The sequence below is a fragment of the Copadichromis virginalis genome, linkage group LG7, assembly GCF_057382275.1.
Source record: "Copadichromis virginalis isolate Kocher_CV1m ecotype Utaka linkage group LG7, C_Virginalis_male_GT1.1, whole genome shotgun sequence".
Taxonomy (NCBI): Eukaryota; Metazoa; Chordata; class Actinopteri; order Cichliformes; family Cichlidae; genus Copadichromis; species Copadichromis virginalis.
In genome coordinates this window covers 50,334,294-50,358,106 of record NC_140624.1, presented here as the reverse complement: position 1 = coordinate 50,358,106, position 23,813 = coordinate 50,334,294, and the positions used below count along the sequence as shown (strand labels likewise).

Below are 23,813 nucleotides of genomic sequence, written 5' to 3'. Positions count from 1 at the left end.
TAGGCAGCAACATAATTTAAAGATACTGCTCACATGGTGGCTCATGGGAACTGTCATCCCCTCACCTGTCCGGTGTCTCTGAGAGCCTCTACCGCTTGCTGATGAGTGGCCCCCTCCAGGCTCTTTCCATTGACAGCCACCACACGATCACCTAAGCCGCAGACAGACAGGTATTGCCCAAAGACGAAAGAGTCTAAATTTCATCCAATTTCATTTTTTCCTTTGTGCTACATATTTGTTACACTAGTGTCTACCTTTCTGTATCCTTCCATCAAGCTCTGCAGCACCTTTTGGTATAAGACCTTTCACATAGATGCCTCCATGTCGGACAGCAGTGCCAGCTCCTCCCTAAGATAATGACAGAACTCTTAGTGAAATGAGCCAAAGAGAAAATGCATAATTCTTTATTTGTCTGTGGGGGTTGATGGCAGGGTTGGATGTGTTTTATATGATAACTGCTTTATCTTTATTGTGGCTTCAGAACTGTGAAGAGAATATCAAACTGTACAAGAGAAGTATTTTAAAGTAATTTTAACAGAAAATTCAAGACCAGAAGTTTATATTTCAGTTTTTTTGGACCGGGGGTTGAATGAAGCTTATACTTTGGTGCATAAGAACTGTCACAGGTGGAGTAGATGATGATTTTGAAGTTTAGCAAGTTTTGTCAAAGACCAAGTTAAAACTTGGTTTTAGACACTATGAATCATGACCATATGACACAAGCTCCTTTTCCTCTTGTTCAAATGACCTTTTAGGTGGATTTTGTGATTCTGGAGTTTGCTTAGGTATTAAACAAAGCTCTTATTATTTTTAAATCTTCTAAAAATTTAAAAAGACCAACAACACAAGTACATGTGTGACAGCAGTCTGAAGACATAATAAAGTGATTTGTTAAAATGGTTTAGTGGTTTAATTAACCCAAGTCAATCATATTCAAAATTCCAGAGAGACTAATTAGAGCAGTGATTACTCACATCATTTAAAGTCCCCACTGTAAGAGATACTGTGACATTTCTTTCTTTCAAATCCTTCTTGATTAAAAAAATAAAGTTGACATGCATGAGGGTTAGTATTACCACAAGAACGTCCAACACACGGCAATAAGAAATGAAACCAAACCAAACAACATGTGAACTGGATGAGTCGGGGGGGGGGAAAAAAAGGTGCAAAACAAAGAAAAGGGTGAAAACCTTGCCGAACAGTACCGTGACACTTAAGCCCAGGCTGCTGTCTTTTTTGGACAGCTCAATGTCATATAGTTCTCCTGGATGGAGACTATTGACCCCTGAGGCATTACCATTTAAATTTTCCATGATGTTTTCCTGCAAACAGAGAATAGGGCATTACAGTGAATTATCACAAGCCTGAACATGCAGAAAGAAATCAAGGTGAGTGAGTAGACTGACTAAACAAGCCAATACAGTGAAAAAACACAAGGAATATCATGCAGCATACAGTTGCAATGCAGCCTTTCATTGACAGTGTAAATGCAATGACAGGCAAATGTTATAAAGAACAGGCAGTTAGTTGTGCCAAGCATCAGGTTATATGTAATGCTTGTGTATAGAAAACAAACAATCATATTCTGTTCCATTAACGTAAGAAAATTTCTACTAGAAGACACAATTCTGTGTATTATACTTAACGGAGCTCCTAATTGAGAGCCTAGGGCAATGTATAAAAGCAGGGAATCCATTAAAATGAGTCCATTTTAAAAAATAAACAAACCTTTTTGACCTTTTGTTTCTCTTGACTACTTGAATAAGTTTCCTCGTCCATGTCTGAATCTCCACGGTCAGAATGCTCAGAGACTTTGGGAGCTTCCAGCACTTTAGATTTTCTAGTTTTGGGAGGTAGAGCTGGTGGTGTAGGATCAGGACCTACATTTGGATGTTGGGCAGTGGGTGCAGCACTCCTTTCTAGGTATTGCTGAACTCCACCAGGGGCTTGGTTGGTTTTAGCCACAATGCTCGTCTTAGAGTCTTGAGAACTGAGGGCAGTGTCCTGTTGAGCTGGTGATGAGTTAGATGACTGTATGCCAGCACTTTGCTGTAGAGGGCTGGGGCTTCTTGTTCCTGCATGCTCTTCTGAGGAGGTATCAAAGTCCAGTTCTTGTTTCTGAGCAGAGTTAAGGGACTTAAATGAAGACCCGTGCTGGTAGGGTGAATATCCTCCAGGAGATTCTGTTGGAACAAAAAAGGTTTTGGATAAAAGTCAGGATCAATCCTGACAAGGTGCACATGAAAACAAAAATTATACCTGTAACCCTGATTTTACCTTTGTAGAGCCTCTCTTTGGGCTGTGATACGACGAGAGTAACGTCATCAGGAGAATTCTGAAGTATATCAACCACGGTCGTGTGAGAAAGTCCTTCTAGGCTTTTCTCATTTACAGAGATCAGCCGGTCACCTGAATCAACAAGACCACCGTTGCTCACACAGACAACAACTACTCATATTCACAGCAAGAATGAAACAACCTTAAGAGCTAACCATCAGCACAAGCAGACAACAAGAACACCATCATCTGAATACGGAAGGTAGAAAGTGGCAACAAAAAAGTAGCATACCGGGTTTGAGGCAGCCATTGATATCAGCGGGACCACCGGGAGTGACGGAGCTAATGATGGTGCCAAGGTCTGCGCGGCCAGAGTTCTCTCCTGCTACAACTTGAAACCCTACAGGACAAACACACACCGCAAATGTATGAACCCAAAACTATAAACTGTTGCATGCAAATGTAGAGGCAGCCTCTGGCAAACACCATTTTTATTTATTCAGCTGAAAGATTTGCATACAGCAAAATTACTGGTTATCCAAGTCCTTAAAATAGAAAAGCAACAGGTTGCCTAAGGGGGAGTTATTCACTTCTTTTAACTCAGAAATCTGTCAAGTATACAGCATGTCCAGGGTCCCCCCAGCATTTCAAGCAGTTTAAAGCAGTTGTCAAAACAGCAGAGACTGTGTAAAATAAAACTAATTTTATGAATATATTCATTCACTCTTACCTAGTCCGTATTTCACATCTTTCTTCAAGTTTACAGTTGTGATCTCTCTCTCTGGAGATGGTAACGCATTAACCTTTTTCTTTAGGGAATCTGTCCAAAGAAAAAACATATTAAATACATGACATCTTCTGTAACACAGTTACGTCCTTTTTGAGTTTGGTAAGCAGGGAAGAAAACGCAGCCCACTCTGAAAGCACTACACTGTAACTACTAATCAGTTCAAGAGGACATACAGTGTAGCTGAAGGGCTCCCTCTTTAGTAGAATTGAATAACAAGCCTGAAAAGCTTGGCTAAGCTGGGATGAAAGTTGAGTTCAGTGCCAAGAATTAAGCTATTAAATGGTGGGAGCGGGGCCAAAGCCAAGGTCCACAGGCATCGAGCACTGAGAGAAAAGAGACTGGACTATTTTTTTGTATATATTCATGGTTTGCTAAATCTCAGAGAGATATTGGTGAACAGACTAGAGTTGTAGAGACAGAATGCTAAAAATGAGTAATAATTGGTATCTGTGGGAACAAGAATCACATTGCCTTACGTACCATTCACAGATGCTGGGGTTGAAGGTGGTCCAGAGGAATTGTGCATGCTAACACCTGTGAAAGAATGCAACGCATTAATAAGAGCATTCTTTCAGTATTTCAGGTATGACCTCTACACCTCTGATGCTCCGCTCTTCACAGGTCAGCATTCTTACCTACTACATATGCTTGCCCGGTATCCTCTATGGAAGAGGAGTCAGATTCTTTTTTGGACATGCTGGTGCTCCAGGCTGCGCTGCTGAGGGGTGGTATGCCAAATGATCTGAGAAAGCAAAACACAGATGAGAAAAATTAGGTGTCTTCTACAACGCTGAAGACACTCTCTTAATAACATTAGGCCCCTGAAATTTCTAAGCTAAAAATCACAGGTCATCTGTGAAGCTGACACAAGGGGGAGCAGCTGACACAAAACAGACTTGTTGCTTACTAAAAAAGGCACAATGACACAAACACACACTAAGGCGCATGTACACCCACACACAGACCCCCGGGGGTCAATTACAGGCTGGAGGTAGAGTTTTATATGTCTCTGTAGTGCAGAGTAGTCTCAGCAACAGATCCTCAGTAACTTTAGTCTGCCCTGAAGAGACTGACAGTGAAACCTAAACACATGTACAGGACCCCATACTGGAGGAAAAAGGCATTGAATAAAAAGATGAGAAACACAGTTTTCTTATTTATTTTTCTTATTTCTTATTATAAAGTTAAATTCAGCATTTGCTCATAATTTCCTTTCATTACGTTTCATCAATCTTATGGGAAATAATCCGGGTCTTGCTTTTGACATGTTTTGCTTTTCTCAACTCACTTGTCCTGTTGGTGTAGGATGGAGTCTGTGTCTGAGCTGGCTCGCTGATGTTGCTGGAAGTGAGAGGCCAGTTGGTTGGCTTGTGGCTGACTAAGTCCGCTGTGTGACTGACCACGATACAACTCTGCCAGCCTGTCCTCCGGAGACTCTGGCATTTGCCCGAGGTTGTGGTGGGAACGACTCATTGCTCGGGGATTGGAAAGGACCGTGGAGGCCGCTGGATTGAACCCTGGAAAGTGAAGCTCATCTTGGACTAATACTGAGCCAGACAGTGCCTTATTGAGGGCTGCCTCTGAGTATGAGATTCTCTTCAGTTGGTCTGGGTTGGAGCGTGTCGATAAACTTGGGGCCAGGCTGCCCGAACTCGCTCTCATACCAACGGCATCTCCACTCCGAGAGTCGAGGGAGTACTGCAAACTGTTTTCTGGTGAGCGGGAACATGAAAGACATAAAAGTCTGTCATTCTATAGTAATAATAATCATTAGTGCTTATTAACATGAGGCAGGTAATTCCAAAGAGCTGATTCGTTGATTTATTCCAATTAGTGTTGCCTGTGACAGATGCATCAAGTTAACCCTCATCTCTATTAAAAAACAAGCAGCGCTTAGCTGGCTATATATTTACATCATTCTAAATAATATCTTGCTTACCTAGGTCTTGCTGCTCCTGGTTGTTTTGGCGAGCCTTCATCTGCAGGTGGAACTTATGCTGATCTGAACACAGCTGTAGCAAATACTGACATGTCTTGTTGCTGTCTGTCTGAAACAGGTGCTTAATGCCATCTGATGTGTTCTGAAGGCAAATCTTCTTTTTCTGGAGGATTACAGAAAAAAAAGAAACAAAAAAATGATAATAATAATAAACAAAGTGAAAATGGCCATCAATTGGATTACACTATAGTGGAAAACAAATACTGGTATACTGTAATACAGGTTTATTTCGAATAATAAGAGTCAAGCGCATACCGCAAAGGAAATCTTCTTTGTCTCCCTCCAGGGGAACCTTAGCACTGGGGTACGATTTCCATTAAGGACTTCAAAAATGAGCACCCCCTTGGAGTAAACACCCAGCATGATCCCTGTCTGAGATCTCTTCTCAGGAAGCACTCGATGGAAGTGGACTCCATATTCTGTCAGCTTCTGGCTCATCTTTAAAGACAAGAGAGATGGTACTAAGATACTCAAATAATAATCAAATTAACATAGAAAACAGGAACTTTTCAAATGAGAACCAGGGGTTAGTTTTTTGGGGGTTTTTTTCAAATTAAGGTTGATGAGGAAGCAAACATCCGTTTTTGTAGTCTCCAATGAGACAAAAAATACAACAAAATGAAATTTAAACAGACATTTTGCTCTTGTTACGGTACTTATTTTTTGTCAAACATACACTGCATGTCAGTCCTTCTGCCGAAGTAAACTGTTTGGTATAAAATAATCATTTACATCACAAAATAAAAACCTTGAGTTGCAATTTATTACTGAAAAAAATAACTTCAGCCATAACTGAATATATTTTTGATATCGACATGAAAACGGAATTTAAACGCAGTCTACTTTATTATTGCCAACCTTAAGGAACTCAAACTCCGCCTCAGATTCTGTTGCTCCGTAGTAGTTGCTGTGAAGCTTTGGCAGATCCTCCCTGATGGTGGTCTGGCCCACTTTGTCCAAGACAGACATCGAGAGATAGTGCTCCATTCGGAAATAAGTCTTCCCATGGAGCTGCAGGATCGGGATTAATGAGATTATTTTTAAGATACTTTTATTGTTTTATATATACAAGAGTCAAATGAAATACTTTTTTTTAAAAGTCATACGAGAAAAGAAACTTTTAGTTGACTGATAACAAACAGATAAACAGCTGAGTGGGTACCTCAGGTTGATAGTCACCAAATTCAGCCTGCAATGCCAGAGAAGCCAGCAGCATGGCATCTTCTGTGCCGCAGCGCACTCTTTCCTCCAAGATGTCCTTCCTCAGCTGTAGGTAGTACTGATGTTTGGTCAATGCGTGCCTAGAATCCACAGAAAATCACTTTAAGCGGTTAATATGCCAACATGAACACACTGTTATTTCTTTATGTAACGACAGCACACATTTGGCTTTTCCAGCTAATTGTGTGCACTTACTGTATTAAGTTGATATCTTCAAGGAAGAATTTGATGCGGAAAAAAAGGTTAAAAAGCATGTCAGATCTCCTTTTCTTGGACTCCTCCTTCCATCCCTCTGGGGCCACTTTGGATAATTTGGCATCAAGATCAACGAAGAAAAACTCATTTTCTGTGTGTGATTTTCAGGATGAAAGGGTTAGAAAGTCAAGTTAGGCTGGCTTAAGCTTTGCATCTTTACAGGAAATTGATCAAAATGAACAACTAAAACCAACCAAACCGATATTTGTTTATGTGCATTTATACACTTTTAAACTTTCCACTTCAAAAATGAAAACATTTATTTCGAATACAATTTGAGTTAATTTTAAAGAACTTTTAAAATGCTTTTTTCTTATGTGAGAATTAAGACCTCTGGGGGCAACTACTAAAGACTAAACAAACAAAGAACAACTGTGAAACACTTATCAAAATAACACAAGATCACATCCATTCTCTCACACACACACACACACACACACACCTCAAACCACAAACACACAATACCTTTGAGGTATGCGAGGCCGAAGAGATGATGCTCCACAAGTCCAGTGTGAGCAACCACCATGTCAAAAACGTCTTTACACACTGCCTTGATGTCACAGCTCAGCTCCAGCTTTTGGCCATTGAGCAGTACCACACCCACCTTCCTCTGCACTTCTTCCACCTTCCCACGTTTCTTGAGTTAAAGAATACAAAGCATGGAGTAATGGTTTACAAACAGATATAAAAATATGAATTCTTTGGCTTCAAGATGGCATAACTTTACATTCTCACCATTATTGACGAGGGAACAGATAAGGGCACGCAGGGCTCGCTGGCCATCTTCACAAACTCGGGTCCGTGAAAGTTCTACCACATAATAAAAAAGTCACTGTTAGACTTAAGTTTTATTTTACCAGCACACTAAAGGGTCTTTTGAAAATTACAACTGCCCTCTCACCCATGATATAAAATATGCATAACACAAATACTTCACACTAAGCTGCCACTTTATTAGGTATACCTACTCAGTTGCTTGTTAATGCAAATATCTAATCAGCCAGTAATTTGGCAACAACCCAGTGCATTTAGGCATGGAGACATGGTGTAAACGACCTGCTTAAGTTCAAGCTGAAAATCAGAATGGGGAAAGAAAGGAGGATTAATGTCACTCTGAATGTGGCACGGTTGTTGGTGCCAGATGTGCTGGACTGAATATTTCAGAACAGGAAACGAAGGCCAAAATTCACACAGGCTCACTATAAAAATTGAACAACAGAAGATTGGAAAACATTCCCTGGTTCAGTGATTCTTGATTTCTTCTGAGAGACTCAGATGGAAGGGTCAGAATTTGGCCTTAACAACATGAAAGGATGCATCCATCCCACCTTGTATCAAGGCAACTGGTAATGTTGTAATAATGTGGGAGATATTTTTTCTGGAAAACCTTGGGCCTCTTAGTACCAAACAACATAACCACCTTCAGTATTGCTGCTAATTACATTTATCCCTTTATGACCACAGTATGCCCATCTTGTGACGGTTACTTCCAGCAGGATAGCATGCCACAAAGCTCAGATCATCTCAAACTGGTTTCCTGAACATGACAATGAGCTCACTGTACTCAAATGGTCTGCACAGTGACCAGATCACAATCTAATGGAGCCCCTTTGGGATGTGGTGGAATGGCAGATAGGCATCATGGATCTGAATAATGTTTCCAGCACCTTGTTGAATCTGTGACACAAAGAATTAAGATACTCTGAAAGCAGAACGGGTACAACCAGGTTCTAAAAAAGGTATAACTCAAAGTGACCAAAGTGACGTAGTTTAAAAGCTCTCAGCAGAGCATTATGCACTCATTTGCAGGTCAGAGAGAGATATGAATATATGCTTTATAGTGTTGTACACATTTCCTTGTTGATTTTTTTGTTTTGTGTTTTTGCTATAATTGAATCTCACATGAGTCAGAAGAGCAGGACTCCTCTTCCTTAACTCACATGCTGTAGGTTTTTCCAACTGGAAACCTTTATTTCCTAAATTCCGCCAATTATAATCAACCACAAACACACTAAAAAGTCTAGTCCTAGCAAGGGTGCTTAATTTATTGGCAATATAATATTCTATAGTATTTAGGGTATACTGGGAACAGCAACACAATTGTTACCATGCTTACCAACTGTGTTGATAAGCATGGTAACTATTATTTGGTATTTGGTAAATACTGCCAAATTAGACCATCCCACAAGGGGAAAAAAAGGGAGGGAAAAAAATCCACACGTCCCACAATCCTACATACTTTTAATTACTATAAGGAGGCTGAAATGAATTATGTACTCCAGTCAGCAGTTCATCTTTAGAGCATCAACAAGTTTGCTGCCAATGAGCTCATGTGAGTCTAAATTATACATCCATCATCAAATATTGCAATGCAAACACGCTTCAAGGCCACAAATGCTCAGAACTTGGATGCCGTTCTAGAGTTAGTGTGCTCCATAGTGATTAAAGAGCCTTTCTATATTTAAATAAGAATGTTTTTTGTAAAGAAAAAAAAAAGTCCAAAACTGCAAGAAAGATTATAATTAACAGAACATCAGTAATACTGCTACATGTGCAAACCTTGAGTTTGCGTGGAGGTACAGAAGAGGTATAGAGAGACTCTTGAAGGGCCAAGGGGTCGTCTGTGGGGTAGAGGTTGGCCCTGGACAGCCTGTGGGCCATGTGGGCCTGAAGCCGCTGCACTTCCTCCTCTTGCCTCTGCAGCAGCAACTCTGCTCCAACCAGAGTGTCAGCTCCCCCCTCATTGTGCCTGCAGGGAAAAGAAGAGAAGAGGATGGGTGTCAGAAGAGTCTGATGCTGTCTATAAGCAAAAAGGAAGCTATTCTCTCTGTGTGAGTGTGTGGTGGGGTTTATGTGAAGATACGTCTTCTATTTGGACACTTTGTTTCATTTTTTATGTAATGGACAAGTTTAAAGCTAGCAGCAAAATGGCTTTTTGTGTACAGCTGATGTTTTCGCTTTAGCATTCTGGGGAAAAAGGGAAGAAAAAGGGGCTCTGCTGTGGGACAAATTGTTGAGCAGGCTGAACAACAGCAGGCAGTTCTGATCTATAATGCCAGAGATTAGAGAGAGACAGAGAATGTTGAATGTGGATGTCACATTAGATGACCTCACTAGTGAAGCATGGAGCTGACCCTGCCAAGCCACACCAGCTGTATGTTTGTGGCTTAGAGTACCAAACAGGATAGCTTCCTCATTCACCAGGATATTTGTGAGGTGGGGGTGGGATGGGTGAGGGGCACGTGAAGGGGGGGGGGGGGGAGACTGGGCATTACCTGTGTCTGTTTGCATTGTGGCTTGCCAGCGCCAACGCGTCATGTTCGGTTAGAAGTGCCAGCTGGGAGCCATACCTGCCAATTTCACCAGGTTTCTTAGCTAGAAAAGACAGCAGAATGTCAGTACAATAAACAAAAACAAAGGAAAATACACATCAATTAACATGAATACTTAGGTCCATCATGTAAGTATGCCAAAATTAGCTATACAGGCTAATTTTCCTCTGCAGTCACCAGTAGGCTAGTGGCATTTTTTTTTTTTTTAAAACATAAAGAGAACCCCCCCCCCCCCCCCAAAAAAAAGATGCAAAAGCATCCAAGCATAGAGGTGCACAAAAAAGCCAAAGGGCTAAATGCTGTTTTTACATTTTTATAGTAAAACAGACACGCACACATGGTGCTGCAAATATACCTGTCAAAGGTGCAATTATAGAAGAGTAAAATCAGCACAACAAATGGCATCTCTGTTGCCTTGCAATAAAGTGTGCTGCATTACAGCAACGGTAGGTGTAATAAAGTAATGACATACAGCTTTTCTGTCTTATAAGTTATTACTGAATGCATGTTTAAAAACAGGTTTGGATTTAGTAACACAAACTATGTTAGAGATGCTTTAGAATTCCACTACATTCTAGTGAATAATATAGATCCACAAGTTTCTTTTTCAGTGTTAAACTTTGGTGCAGGGTTACATTAGAATGGGCTTCAAGTCTTTTTGGCCTTTAACTAAATTTTGCAGCAGGGATTTGTTTTTAGTGATATGGATGGAAAAAGTTAGCCAGTTAATGTCTTAACCTTTAGGCTGATCTTAACTGAACTCCTCATTGACTAGCTCAGCCTTCTGTTGTGTTGACAATTTTAAGTGAATTAATCTTGAGTAGTCCTAGTGTGGAAATGGTAAATGGTCTGTATTTATATAGCGCTTTACTAGTCCCCAAGGACCCCAAAGCGCTTTACATATCCAGTCATCCACCCATTCACACACACATTCACACACTGGTGATGGCAGCTACATTGTAGCCACAGCCACCCTGGGGCGCACTGACAGAGGCGAGGCTGCTGGACACTGGCGCCACCGGGCCCTCTGACCACCACCAGTAGGCAACGGGTGAAGTGTCTTGCCCAAGGACACAACGACCGAGACTGTCCAAGCCGGGGCTCGAACCGGCAACCTTCGATTACAAGGCGAACTCCCAACTCTTGAGCCACGATCGCCCTTACATTATGCACACTACTACTACAATAACAATAAGGTGCATTGCACAATTTCATTTTTCACTGACAGTGGAAAGGAATTCTTACCTTATGCAATCTTACATAGTGAAAGGCAACATGCAATTTGTTTAGCGGCATCAGACAATCAAATAACAGCAGTTGATTGGAAGTTACCTCAACATGGGAAACTGCCAGGTCTGCTGCTGTGCTTCTAAATCAAGCAAAAGCAGCGGCACTTCGCTTTAAGCCTAAAAAGTGCACTATGAAGTCACCGTAAGCCACTGCGGAAACTGAGTATTAGCAGAACAGCCACAGCTCAGTATGGCTCTCTCATGTTATTATTAAGTGACTGATTTATTCTCTTGCATGCACATAACCAAGATGAGTTACATGTGTGCGGCACCTATCACCTGTTAGTTACATTTCATAGTATGCTATGTGTGGGTGGGATCGCCATTAAAAGCGTAATAGCAGTAAAGGATTTGTCAGTGGCGTCTTTTACCTTGCCTGTAATCTGGATCAGAGGAGGCGAGTGAGGGGCTTTCACTGGATGAACTGTAATCACTGTGGTACCTGTGGTGGGTGTGGACTGGATCTGGCAACAGAGAAATTCATTTGAAAATTATGTATTATACAAACCACACAGTAGTATAGTAATAACAATAATAACATCAATAACAACAAAAGGGATAACTTCATGCACTTAATACAAATTAAGGTGTTAAGGTGAAGCCGTGTATTTGTCAATGTTACATAAAACAGAGGTTTACAATAAGTTGTATGAGACTTTATGGGGCTAGGACAACATATGAATTGATGGGCGCATGTTTTCATTTACTCCACAATCTACTGAAACCAAACGGTGACACTAAGCCTGTAAAATAATACACACAAAGCAGGATTTAGTCATGCTGTGGGTAAACACTCCTAATGAAAGGCATATGTACCTACAAGGAAAAGCAGATTTAGCAAGTGTATGCAGGCATGCCTCCAGTCAGGTTAGAATGCTTTTTTTTTTTTTTTTTTTTTTAATTTAAGGCGTAAACTTTTGTCTTGCTAGACTGGGTGAACCACAGCAAGTACAGACCAGTTCCCCACACTTAAATGTTTCTCAAAGCAAAGCCCAATTAACTTAATAATAACCTAAAAATCTGTGGTAACTGAGAAAAAACAAACAAACAATATGATTCAATCTGAAACCTACCCTAATGTATCATGTGCTCTTTGCATTGTACACAGAACTTGAAAATCCTGCTCCTCAGTACCAACTACATAGCTTGAATGAATGGGATTCCCAAGTCACTGCTAAGGCATTTTATTTTACAGTTTCACAAAACAACAGAGTTCAACTTGTACTGATCTCTGTCTTTTGTAAACATGTTAAGCAAAAAAGCATTGTGGCCCGACAGCCACTATAATGTTACTTAGAGGAAGGAGGACTGGTTGGACTATCACCCAAAATAGTTTTCCATCTTCCAGTGGACGGTGACTCATTTCCTTTAACACAAAAAGGTGCACAGAGGAGCAGTCTTGTGTAATTTACAGTAAGTTACCCATGCAGTCACAATGACTTACATTTCTGCTTCAAAGCCCTCACTGAGACATACATACGTGCAGTCACCTGCCTTTATACTTAGGTGAGTTTTAGAAACACTGAGGTGAAGAATACAATGCAGAGAAAAATTATCATCATGAAAAAGCTTTTTCAAAGAAGAGGAGCTTACAACAGCTAATAAAAAAAAACATATTTATCAATATGGATTACTTAACAACACTTTACTGAGCTTCACAGAAAGGAGGAAACATGATAAAAAGCAATAAAGCATTTGATTTTAAAGGAATCTACTTCTACTATTTCAACTACGATGTTTTGCTATAAGTCAGAATGATACTGGAGGTTATTTCAGTTTTATCAACCTTGTCAAGGAAGGAAAAAAAAATAAAAAAAGAATTGTAACCCCACTGTTAAAAAAAACAACAACAAAAAACAACAACAAAACAACCCCTACCCTGACTCCCTAAGTCTGGTGAGGTCCTGGAGGTGCTAAAAATAACAGAAAAAAGCTTGGAGCCTATCCCAGATAAATTTCATCCAGGGCGGGGCACCCATTTTGACAGGTCGTTGGTCAATCCCGACAACCACACTTACGAGTTTCCTCCTCATCTAACCCGATTGTCTTTGGACTATGGAAGCAACCGAAGCACCTGGAAAAACCCATGCAGAAAAGTTTGAGCCCAGCTGTGAGATTACCACACTGTGCTGACCCACGCAAAATAGAAATATATTTTTATGAATGTGGCAACCTGAATCTGGATACAGATTTAAGATGATTCATGTGCCACACACTCTTTTTGGTCATGGAAACAGCACTAAATGAGTTAGTTGTAACAAAGACAAGAAAAAACAAATCACCCCAAAAAAACCCAAAAAACAAATAATCCCTAGGACCAGTGTGTCAGTCGGTGCTTTTAGGTAATTTCAAAAAGTAACAGAGATGATAACAGCTGAGTGGAGAGTGAGATTTCCCTCATAATGTAAATGTTTATAAGTAAGCAAGGGAACAGAAGGGTTAGAAAAATGCAGAGTTCAAAAAAGATGTAGTGCAAAGCTCATTCTCAGTGAGCTTTGCACAATTATACCAGCTTCATTCACAGGAAAATATAAAGGAAACCGTAAAGGTAAATAAATAATGCAATAAAATCCTTCTTTTTCTTAAAGATTGTAATGACAGAAAAAAAGATGAGTACTTCTGTTGTTCGTATGTTTTGTTTTCTGGAAATACTTTGCAGGAGAGAGAGCACTCCACACAAACTTGCTGGAAAAGCAGCCTCTACATAACAGTCTCTACATACTTTAAGGCAAAGAGCATCAATTCTAGGAAAGAATTATCAAAGCATGCATTCACCACCAAGCTTTCTCCAGGCTGCACTTCATCTTTCATTTGTCCTCACATACATGTTTATCTCCATGATCTGACTTTATGTAGGTGACACCTCTGCATGTACTACAAGTGTCTACAGTCCTTCAGTCTTTAAGTATTTTACACTGAGAAAAAGACCCTACTCTGACTGTGCTCTGAGGTTATTTAGTCCCTCGGAGCACTAAATAATTGGACATTGGACATTATTCATAATGTGAAGAGGAAATAAGTTAGGTAGCTCAAATGGTTTAGAAATAACAAACAGTCAACAGCTTTCCACAAAAAAAAACAAACACTCAGCAATCTCATCTCCTGCTGACTCAAATAGAATAATTAAGACAATTTCAAAAGGCTGTGATTTACAGACACACCTCCCCTTCCTCTGGAGCAGCAGCGTTCTGTACCGCTGTCCAACATGGACCCACCCCGGCAGAAACCCACATAATCTGCTGCCAAGTGCCGGAAAAGTCCAATAATGTTAGGAATTCCCTCATCTGCTACGCATGACTCCTATTACAGCCTCCAGTTCGACAAGGAAAGCTTTGACTTATTTAAGACTGACACCAAAAATGGTGTGTGGGGGTTGTTTGAGACAGAAGAGCCCAGGTACAGACATGCCCATGCACACAAAGGCATGCACACAAGCACACAAACGTGAGCGTTGCAATACATTTAGACAAGACTTGTAAATGCACGCACACACAGAAGGGCAGTCAAGGGCTGTTTAACCCTGTAAAACCTGAGACCACTGACCACTGCTGTGCCATCACTTTCCTGCAGAAAAGAACAGAAAGAAGTGAGAGAGAGAAAAAAAAAGAAAAGGAAAAGAGGTCTCTGCCAAGAAACACATCCAACAAGGCCCCCTCCAAATGGTTTGTACTCAATTAGGCCCATTCATGGTGTAGCCAAAGAACAGTTGGCTCACCCTTTGCAGACACCCTCAGTCACTTCTGACGGCAGTAAACAAAGCTTCTCTCCAGGATGCTTTGTAATATCCATCATTTAATATTAATGAATAGTTCAACCCACTCAGTCTTCGTTGCACATTCACAAGCAATCACAAACACAACAGTAATGCCATTTTTCCCCACAATTCCTTGCTAAAAATCTCATTTTTAAAAAAATATTTACCACAGTGTTAAAGCCTGCAGCGTGTGGCAGTCATCCCAAAGCTTTAGTTTAAGTTTCTTTCAGTTTGTGGATCTTAAATTGGAAATATCTGCTGGACTTTTTTTAGTGACTCTTTAAATCTGGACCTTGTTTTTGTGTCATCTTAGCAGTTATATGAAGGTGTTGCTCATGCTACCCATAAGGTGTGAAGTGACAAAGTCTTGCACTTTCATGAGATGAAGAAATAAAAAAAAACAACCAAACAAACCCTTAAATCCTCTAAATTACAATCGATACAAAGCAAAGGGGAGTGAAAGAAAAGAAGGCAAGAAGGTACTTGCTGGGGGATGAAAAGCCACAGTCGAGGAAAAGAATGCTTGGTTGGTGGTTCAGTCAGCATCAAAAATAGCTGCGAGAAAAGCAGGGAGGCTGAAGGCTGGACGGAGCACAGAGTGGGGATGTTGCAAGAACAGCAAGAGAGCAAGAGGTAGAAGACAGTGGTTTATTGTATGAAATCGTTCAAGCCTCATGCGCCTTAAACGGCTCTCAGCTGGCCAAGAGACATGTGACTCACTGCATAAACTTACTTTACTAAGAATTTCATAATCTCCAACAGGAAACTTAAAGCTCTTATAACAGATGACTGACGTGTTAAACAGTTCTGCTTGATGTCCTTGATTTAAGCATTGTGCTATTATTTTAAGACTATTTTCCTTTCAGTCTGTACACACTGAAAGTATGTAACTAGTTCGCATCTATCCTTTATATGCATGTTTATAGCCATGATAATTTTTTTTTTTTTTTTAAAGGGATTTTGTATATAACATCTCTGACAGTCAGCAGCAGGCTAGAATTAAGCCAACCTATAATTACTGGTCACTGTAGCAATGAGTCATTCTGTCTAAACCTTGCTGCCCAGCCACCACCAAGCCAGCACCCGGTTCCCCATACTTCACAACACTTAGGTGGTAGTTACTACAGATGGATACGCAACTTGTAACTAGTCCAACTGTCTTGGTTGCTCACTTGATCCCGTTGCTTTCACTTTATTTTTGTCTTTCAGATCAGGTCAGCTGATGACTCCATGCTGTGCCTGATAAATCCATGCACTACAGAGTCTGACACTTAACTTACATCAAGTGACCCTGAACTGGTCTGTTTTACTTAAGACTTCCTTCCTTGCCACAGTTGCAGACTAAACCCAAAAAATTTGTTGTGGCCAACCACACACATAACAGCAATCTTACATTTTTACACACTATAGGCCACATGTTGTATGCTCCGACAAAGGACTCCTAAGCACACATGACCAAAAGCAACCAGGTGCTTGTTGTTTGTGATGTGTTGAAATAAGGAAAGGCTTACATTGAAAAAACATCCCATGGAATGAAAACAACAGCTTGTTAGTCATTCTGTTTATATTAAATCAGCGCCAGCTTCCAAGAAAAGGCCAAAACTGCCATGATGGTTTTTTTTCCTAAAAGTGAAAATCATTCACAACACGTTGTCCACAGTAGGCGTCACAACCACAACGTGATACCACTTTGAATTACATGATTCTGGTTCGTATTTTGTTTTGAAAATTTGTCAAGGAATTTAACAAACACACAACAACACAAACTTAACCCTGAAAACATTCATTTGTACAAATTCTCTATTAAATTAAACCCCTAGCTTCAGCATACTCACCATCCACTGCTTGTCTTAGCGCCTGAAGTTTCCTCTGTTTTTCCTTGATCTTGTCATAGGCACCGGTGATGCCCGAGCCTACAGACAAGGCTGAGTGGTGATGAGGCTTCCGACTGTTCAGCCCACCAAACTCAAGGTATTGAGAATCCCTTTCTCTTAAAGCTTGCAAAGGTGATTTGCGCCTGCCACTGGAGTGTGTACTTAAGGCACTACTGCCTCTTCTTGCATCCTCCAAAGCCCCAAAGCGAAGAGCCTCTGGGTCAATGCAAGCCAAGTCCACAGAGGAAGCCCAGGTCTTCCTGGGCTGACTTAGCTTCAGTTCCCCACTGGAGAAAGGCAGAGATCTACGGTCCAGTTCCACAGGCCGGCCTTTTTGCTGGGGGTGAAAGGGGTGCAGATAGGGATAAGAACGCTGGGAATGGAGCGAGGGGGGCTTTGGGTAGAGTTCACTGGGTAAGTCAGAATTGGTGTGATAATCAGACAGGGAATACTGTAAAGCTGCCCCGTCATCCCCCTTCAAAAGATCCTGGATTGGCAGTGAGCCCATGGAACGACTAAGGCCTCGGTTTAGAGAGGTTTGTTCCTGAGTCTTCGCTCTGTAGCGCTCCAGAACCCGAGGGGCAGCACTCCTCCCTAAGAGCAGGGGAGAACCAAAATTTTAAACACCAAGCAGATACAGAGGCTGACAAGTGTTAAAATAGCTGCTTTGTGTCCAATAGTATATGACTGTTACACTTTTGCATGTAAAACAAACAACAGCAGCCCAAGGAATAAAAAGCTAATATTACTACAGTTCCTCAGTTTGTTGAGAAACTATTTTTCCATTGTTTTAAAAGGAAACCAAATTGTGGCCCAATAACTAACAATTTCTGCCACAAGCATCTTACAATCTAGCACTGCCTTTCCCCGAATAAGAACTTTTGCTTTCACCATCCATAAATTTTAAGTTTGCCTTTCCAGGCATATAAACAATACTAGTAAAGTCTATTTTTTTAGTGAGAAATAAACCAGTGAAGTATGCAGGAACAAAACAAAGGGAAGAAATACAGAAACAAGAGGGTAAACGGGCAGATGTTGAGGCCTGTAAAAAAATAAAAATCCTGCATGTGGGTTGGTTTTAATCTAGAAAGCATATGTTTGGAAATGCATTAAAGATAGCCAGATTCCAGTCTTCCAGGAACTCAGGAGGAAACTTGAAAAAACTTGACTGAGTAAAACTGGAATAAAAAAAAATTTTATGCTGCATGTCTTTGATTTGTCAAAGAGGTGAGTTACACTCCCAGACACGCTGCCAGTCGATCACAATGATGACATGCACAGCATGTGTAAAAGGAACAAAGACAATATCTAAATTCCCTAAGCAGCAATAAGAACTTGGAGCCACTGGGTTAAGGGTGACACAGAGAGAGAGAGCTGGTCCTTTCAGAGGAAAGATGCTTAAGAACTGAGTAATACTCTTTGCATGTACTTTCCCTAGGGCTGGCTGGGGATCAACCAGGGAAACAAAGCACTGATACAAACAGGAGACCAGCAGCTACACTGATGACTCCAAAATATGCATCTGTAATCAATGCCATGCCGTGCTTACATAATGGAGATGGAAGCCATGTTTGTGCTCTGCTCTCCTCTTCATGGCCTGGAAAAATGCCCGAGTTCTCTCAGAAACCACTGGGAAGATTTGTTCATATTTTCCTGAATTAAATCAGACTCGAGGTTGTAACTTGGTGTTCCTCTCTCTGACTACTTTCACTTCTTTCCCACAGACTGCAGACTGAGTATGTCACTGATAAATGGTTAGAAAACAAGGTGAGCAATTTACATTTGATACTTTCTTCATTAAAATATATTTTTAATAAACATGTGGGCAACCAGCATAAACTGTTAAGCCCTCACAGCTTAAAGATTAGGGGTGAGTAAAACCACCAGGCCAGCATATTACGATGACCCCATGAGCTGCCGTTCTTTCGTGTTTTGCCAAACATTTTAACCGACTTATGGACCTCTGAAGGTGTCCCGTGGTTTCTGGCACCACAGAAGGAGCTCAGTAAGTTGTGAGAACCCCTAACACCCTTTCGCAATTTGATTGTTTTTCTTTCCATGAATAACTTTATACCGACAACAACAAGCACCCTGCATAGTTGGCTGTTTCAGAGATGAAGACTTGGCTACTGTCAATATAATCTTCAACACAATGGCAATTCACTATTCATCCAACATATACCAGATTGTTATTTAATCTTCCATGTCACAATGTTATTCTCTGTATCTATCAGTGGACACATGTTTTGGGTCATCTCTGGACTCGCTTGACAAATTGAATTTCAAAGTGTTCCCAAACGTTCTAAACAAAGCCTGCTTATCTAAGATCTGGTGATTTGTTTTAGAGAGAGGCTGAACTTGTGACCCTCATATGAAGATTACACAGAATGTAGGTAAACAAAACATTTAAGTGCAACGGACTAATATTTGCTGAGTTCGACACTAAAAATAAATAAAAACCTTATCGCGTTGGCAGCCTTTTATCCGCCTGCAGCCAATAGATACGACTCAGTGTGGAAATTAATGATTTTGAGCACACCACTGCAACGTTACTGTGTGTCACTTAGGTGCAGCTCATCTTACCTGAGGGCAACCCTTTGCCCCTCAGCCTCTCCCGAATCTCTTTGCTCCGCTCCGGAAGAGATTCTCTGTCAGTCAGCAAACCGTCCAGCTGTGAAAAAGACAGAAAATGAAAAACAAAGAGTGAGGGTGAAAGAAGGAAGACGTCCTGAAACATGTTCTATCAGCATGACCACATCACCTGTTGTATAATTCAAACCTAGCGTGCTTTTGGAAGAGCTTGTTATAGGTCTTTAACATAGACTTAGCTAAGAAGCATTCTTCCTATAAAGGCTTCCTGACAGTTTCGCAAATATGGACTCTTAGACAGGAATGCTGGAATTTCATTACATATACATCATCACATGTTATACCTGAGAAAGGCTGCCCAGCACTGTCCTGACGAGTCTTCTGATATAACTGAAAGGAGGGTCACAGCTGGAGTTTCGGATGTGTTTGCTGGAGATGTCCAGGACTGTGCGCAGTGATATTCGACTCAATGTAATGTCATCACACATGTTGAGGAGTAAACTGTTTATGTGTTCTCCCAGCTCCATAGGCTGCATAGGGGTGGGGGTGTGGGGGGAAATAACACAGTTAAGATACAAAGAGTGAAAAGAGCGTCTTGTTCTCAAGCATCCTGGCAAAAGGTTGGTCTAGATTTTAATTAGCGTCACAGTCACTACATGACATCAAATTAAACTTTATTAAATAATATCAGAATTCATCTCTCTGTTAAACGGAGAAAAGTTTGGCTGCTTTTGGACCGAACACTTTAGCAGTTGGGAGGGCTCAGCAGATACATTACAAGCAGTTGTTTTGATCAACAGTAGATGCACATTCACAAACAGGAACTGAAGCAAGGCTAGGACACCACCTAATGTTTTCATTCTTTAGTTTCTGTTAATCCTGTTTTCAGCTTCTTCATTTTCTCTGTTTTTAAAAATGGGAAATTTTGGTGGTGGATTCCTGTGTTTAATCAAACAAGGTACACTTTCATCTGCACATATCTTAAAACCTTTGTCTTATGATAAGAAAGTACCCAGTCCATGATGGAAGCTTAAAACAAAAAGACCCTAAAAACAGATTTCTGAGAGATGTGATGGTCCCCAATTCAGTGGTTTGTAGAAGTAAAAACACGTATACTACCTCCAACAGGTATTACATTATGAAAATAGTTTCTGTTATCCAAAAGTGCCTTCTTTACATTTATTTCTGTTCATTCTTCATGTTTTTCAACAAGTCGGATCATTTTACATCATGCAGGTGTATTGCCGGGGTATCACAGAAGTACTGTGTTGAGTTTTAGGTCACTTGGATGAAAAATTTTCCTACTTTAGATAAAGAATTGGGTAATTGATAAGATTTTAATGATATCAACTCCAGTACTGACTGTGCTTGTATCCCTGATTCTTTATCGATTTTCTGGGTAGTTTAAGAAAAAGAAAAATAAGACGACTCTGGTATGCCAAAGCAGTACTATTGTGATTTTTGCCTTGTTTTGCAATACATGACTGTCAGAAAAACATACCAGCAGCGATAACAGGTACTGATAAGACTGTTGGCATGTTGGAAGCTTTTCTTAGTGCCCATCACCAGTACAAAATATTTTTTATGCACTCGATCATCTTTTATTTTTTCATATTTTTTGGTACTGTAGCATTTGGCTGTGGGCAGTGAGCTAGCAACTGATTTCCAACATTTACCTTATCTTAGAAATAAAGGGGAGTTTTTCAACAGAGCGAATGTTGCAATCCACCCATTCCACAGACAAAATGCTTTGATTTTGTTTTTTCCTCCATATATCATGGGATTTTTCAAAATACGGGATGAACAAAGTATTTCTTTACCTATTCTACTGGAGAGTTGAGTAGAATGACATAGCGTTATGTGTTTTAAGTGCGCGCAGCAGCACTTTTAAGGGTGACAGGAAAGGCTGATGAGATGTGGATGGATGAGAGTGGATGGAGCCTCAGCCTTTCAGTAAAGCCGAGCAGATGGCAAACTTGAGTGTGAGATGCCTCTAAACTGTGGGTGGTATTTTCTCACAATAGTGAGCACGCTGTGCAGATTATCTTTTATACCTGACTGACTCTGGTCGAGATATGAGCATGTCTTCAAACCATCTCTGTAAATTCCAGAGTGCCTTTACCTTTTCTTCCATTTCTTATCTAGATGTGAAGATCATAGTTTGGAAAAAGCCAGATATGCCTGAAACCTCATTGGTACAGGTATCTGTGGAAGTATTTGGTACAACAATAGAGGGACATGCGCTACTTTCTCCTACTCCACTGTTCTCCACCATTTCGGCAGCATGCCTGTGCAGGTTTGACAGCTGAATTTTAAGTAATTCCACAATGCTCAACATGATAGATACTATTAAACCTTGACAAACACAGGTGTGTCTCTTCCAGTAAAACCCGTTCAACACTTGCTGTATTTGCCAAGTGTGCCATTTAAACACCTGATGTCATATCTTTAGTCCAGTCTCACACAGGCAACAATGTATCACTTCTACACTTTAAAATGTGCTGCTATCTAAACTCTAAGATTTTTTTTAATGTATATTCACTTCACTGAATATAAATATATATATACTTTTAGTTTATAAGACTTTGTTAAAGTGTACACAGAATTCCACATCCAAAGCTGTCCAGGTGGCCGGATTGGAGCCTTTGGTGGGCCATTCTGGACCCCCAGGCCATATGTTTGACACCCTTGCTCTGCACATTTGGAAGGAAGCATCTGTGTTAAAGATTTACCTGACTATGGGGGATCTCATAGTCCGCCCCCCAGAATAAGGTCATCCCCAGAGAGTACATGTGCATCTGTGAAAAATAACACCACATTATATTTCATTCACTCAAGACAAAATGCATGCAACAGTAAATAATAATAACAATATATGTATAAAGATGAGGCACAAAACCTGAAAGCAAGTGAAAGATAAATGGACTAAGGCTCAACAACTGCTAAGAGTTTTTAGGGGAGGCGGGGGAGGGAAAAAAAGGACAGGGGCTCTCAACCTAAATCCAGAAACATTTTTCCATTTTCCCCTCCTTACTCCTCTCCGCTCGTTGCGTGGAAGAGAAATTACTTCCCCTGAATGTTGGGCTTGGTAGAGGAAAGAATAATTCAGCGCCTGCCAAAGAATGCAACGTTGCCTTCAAGGTCTTTTAGGAACACATCACAGAGTACAAATTTAAAGAAACACTAACACTTTCAGAAAACGTGTAACCTTAGATGTTGTCGATTAAAAGTGACAATATGACCTCTATATGTCAAAAAAGCAAGAGGAAAACTTGCACATGACGTATGTTTATCCCCAGTATGATTATGAAGGAAACAGATCATATTCTCTACACTGAAATAACTGAGCTGGGGAGACAGGCCCAGGGTTGGAAAACTGACTCAGCAAAAAACCATGTTGAGGTCTGTGGGTCTGTGCCAGAGACGGGAATCTAGTCATGCAAGGTTTTTGCTCTTCACCAGAGAGGCAGAGTTAAAATGAGGGGGTGTGGGTGTGCTGTGATCGCTCACAACTTCAAATCTGAATCATCTACATGCTGTCTCTGCTTTTTCAGTGAAGAAATGCTCTAACCATACACACTGACTAATAGTATCATCTATACCCAACATTTAACACGAAACGTTGCAAAACAGACTAAATGTACTAAATACAGAAAATGTACAAAACTTTAAAAACGCAAGACATCTAAAAAAAACAAAGACAAAAAACCGTGATCGACAATACAGACAGAACAAAAATAGCTCCGCCTTATTTGTTCGTTTTCCATTGAGCATGTCATTTGCGTGTCTTTTGAAACTTTGGATGCTAAGGAAAACAATGACTAGCATCAGCAAAATGACGTAAGCAGGATCTTAAAGAAACAGAAAAAGAAAGCACGACACACAGCTATGCACGTAAGGAAGATCTGTCTGCCAGTAAAGACGCAAAGTAAACCTTTCACAGTAATGTGACCTTTTCACAGCATTTCTAACCATTTAATGAACAATTATTCATCATGCTTGAGTACGTGAAACCGATAAACAAAGCAAGTTATAAACATTTTTCTTACAATCATGGTGATTTTCTTTTGGATTCTGCTAAAACATCTTTGGGAAAGATAATTTAAAAATTCCTTTGTGCAGGAAACCCCCCGATGAGCACACAGGTGTTGACACATATTTCTCTAGCCAGTGTCAGGCTATTAAACTAATGGTTTTGTGCCAACAAACCACCAAAAGGCAGAAAAGTTAAGCATGTCTGACAAAAAAAAAAAAAAAAAAAATCTCCATTTAAGGGAGAAAATGCACCTATGTCATTAGTTAGGATACAACCGACATGACTTGGTAAGAAAGAGCGAATGTAAACATGGCTATGTTTAGAACAAGGGGTACTCAACAGTCACTGACTGGTTAGATGACACCAAGTGATGGTTCGAAATGAATGTTTAGTTTAA

General features: G+C 40.4%; 1 protein-coding gene across 5 annotated transcripts in view; it reads right to left on the bottom strand.

Moving 5' to 3' along the window:
- Positions 1-23,813, bottom strand: part of ptpn13 (protein tyrosine phosphatase non-receptor type 13) — a 50,051-nt gene that overhangs the window by 12,404 nt on the left and 13,834 nt on the right. For 2 of the 5 annotated variants that reach the window (XM_085463976.1, XM_085463974.1), the window contains 24 exons: positions 22,113-22,178; positions 19,725-19,910; positions 19,375-19,462; positions 16,753-17,385; positions 11,535-11,627; positions 9,818-9,917; positions 9,102-9,291; positions 7,278-7,352; positions 7,008-7,179; positions 6,483-6,633; positions 6,229-6,367; positions 5,925-6,077; positions 5,322-5,504; positions 5,007-5,169; positions 4,356-4,779; positions 3,703-3,809; positions 3,548-3,601; positions 3,008-3,097; positions 2,570-2,677; positions 2,278-2,409; positions 1,729-2,183; positions 1,206-1,322; positions 255-348; positions 66-151 (listed from right to left, as the gene is read on the bottom strand). In XM_085463976.1, the coding sequence (XP_085320102.1) occupies positions 66-151; positions 255-348; positions 1,206-1,322; positions 1,729-2,183; positions 2,278-2,409; positions 2,570-2,677; positions 3,008-3,097; positions 3,548-3,601; positions 3,703-3,809; positions 4,356-4,779; positions 5,007-5,169; positions 5,322-5,504; positions 5,925-6,077; positions 6,229-6,367; positions 6,483-6,633; positions 7,008-7,179; positions 7,278-7,352; positions 9,102-9,291; positions 9,818-9,917; positions 11,535-11,627; positions 16,753-17,385; positions 19,375-19,462; positions 19,725-19,910; positions 22,113-22,178 (4,059 nt within the window). Of the gene's footprint in view, positions 1-65; positions 152-254; positions 349-1,190; positions 1,323-1,728; positions 2,184-2,277; positions 2,410-2,569; positions 2,678-3,007; positions 3,098-3,547; positions 3,602-3,702; positions 3,810-4,355; positions 4,780-5,006; positions 5,170-5,321; positions 5,505-5,924; positions 6,078-6,228; positions 6,368-6,482; positions 6,634-7,007; positions 7,180-7,277; positions 7,353-9,101; positions 9,292-9,817; positions 9,918-11,534; positions 11,628-16,752; positions 17,386-19,374; positions 19,463-19,724; positions 19,911-22,112; positions 22,179-23,813 lie in introns of all 5 variants that reach the window. The other 3 variants (XM_085463972.1, XM_085463973.1, XM_085463975.1) reach the window with 3 other exon arrangements.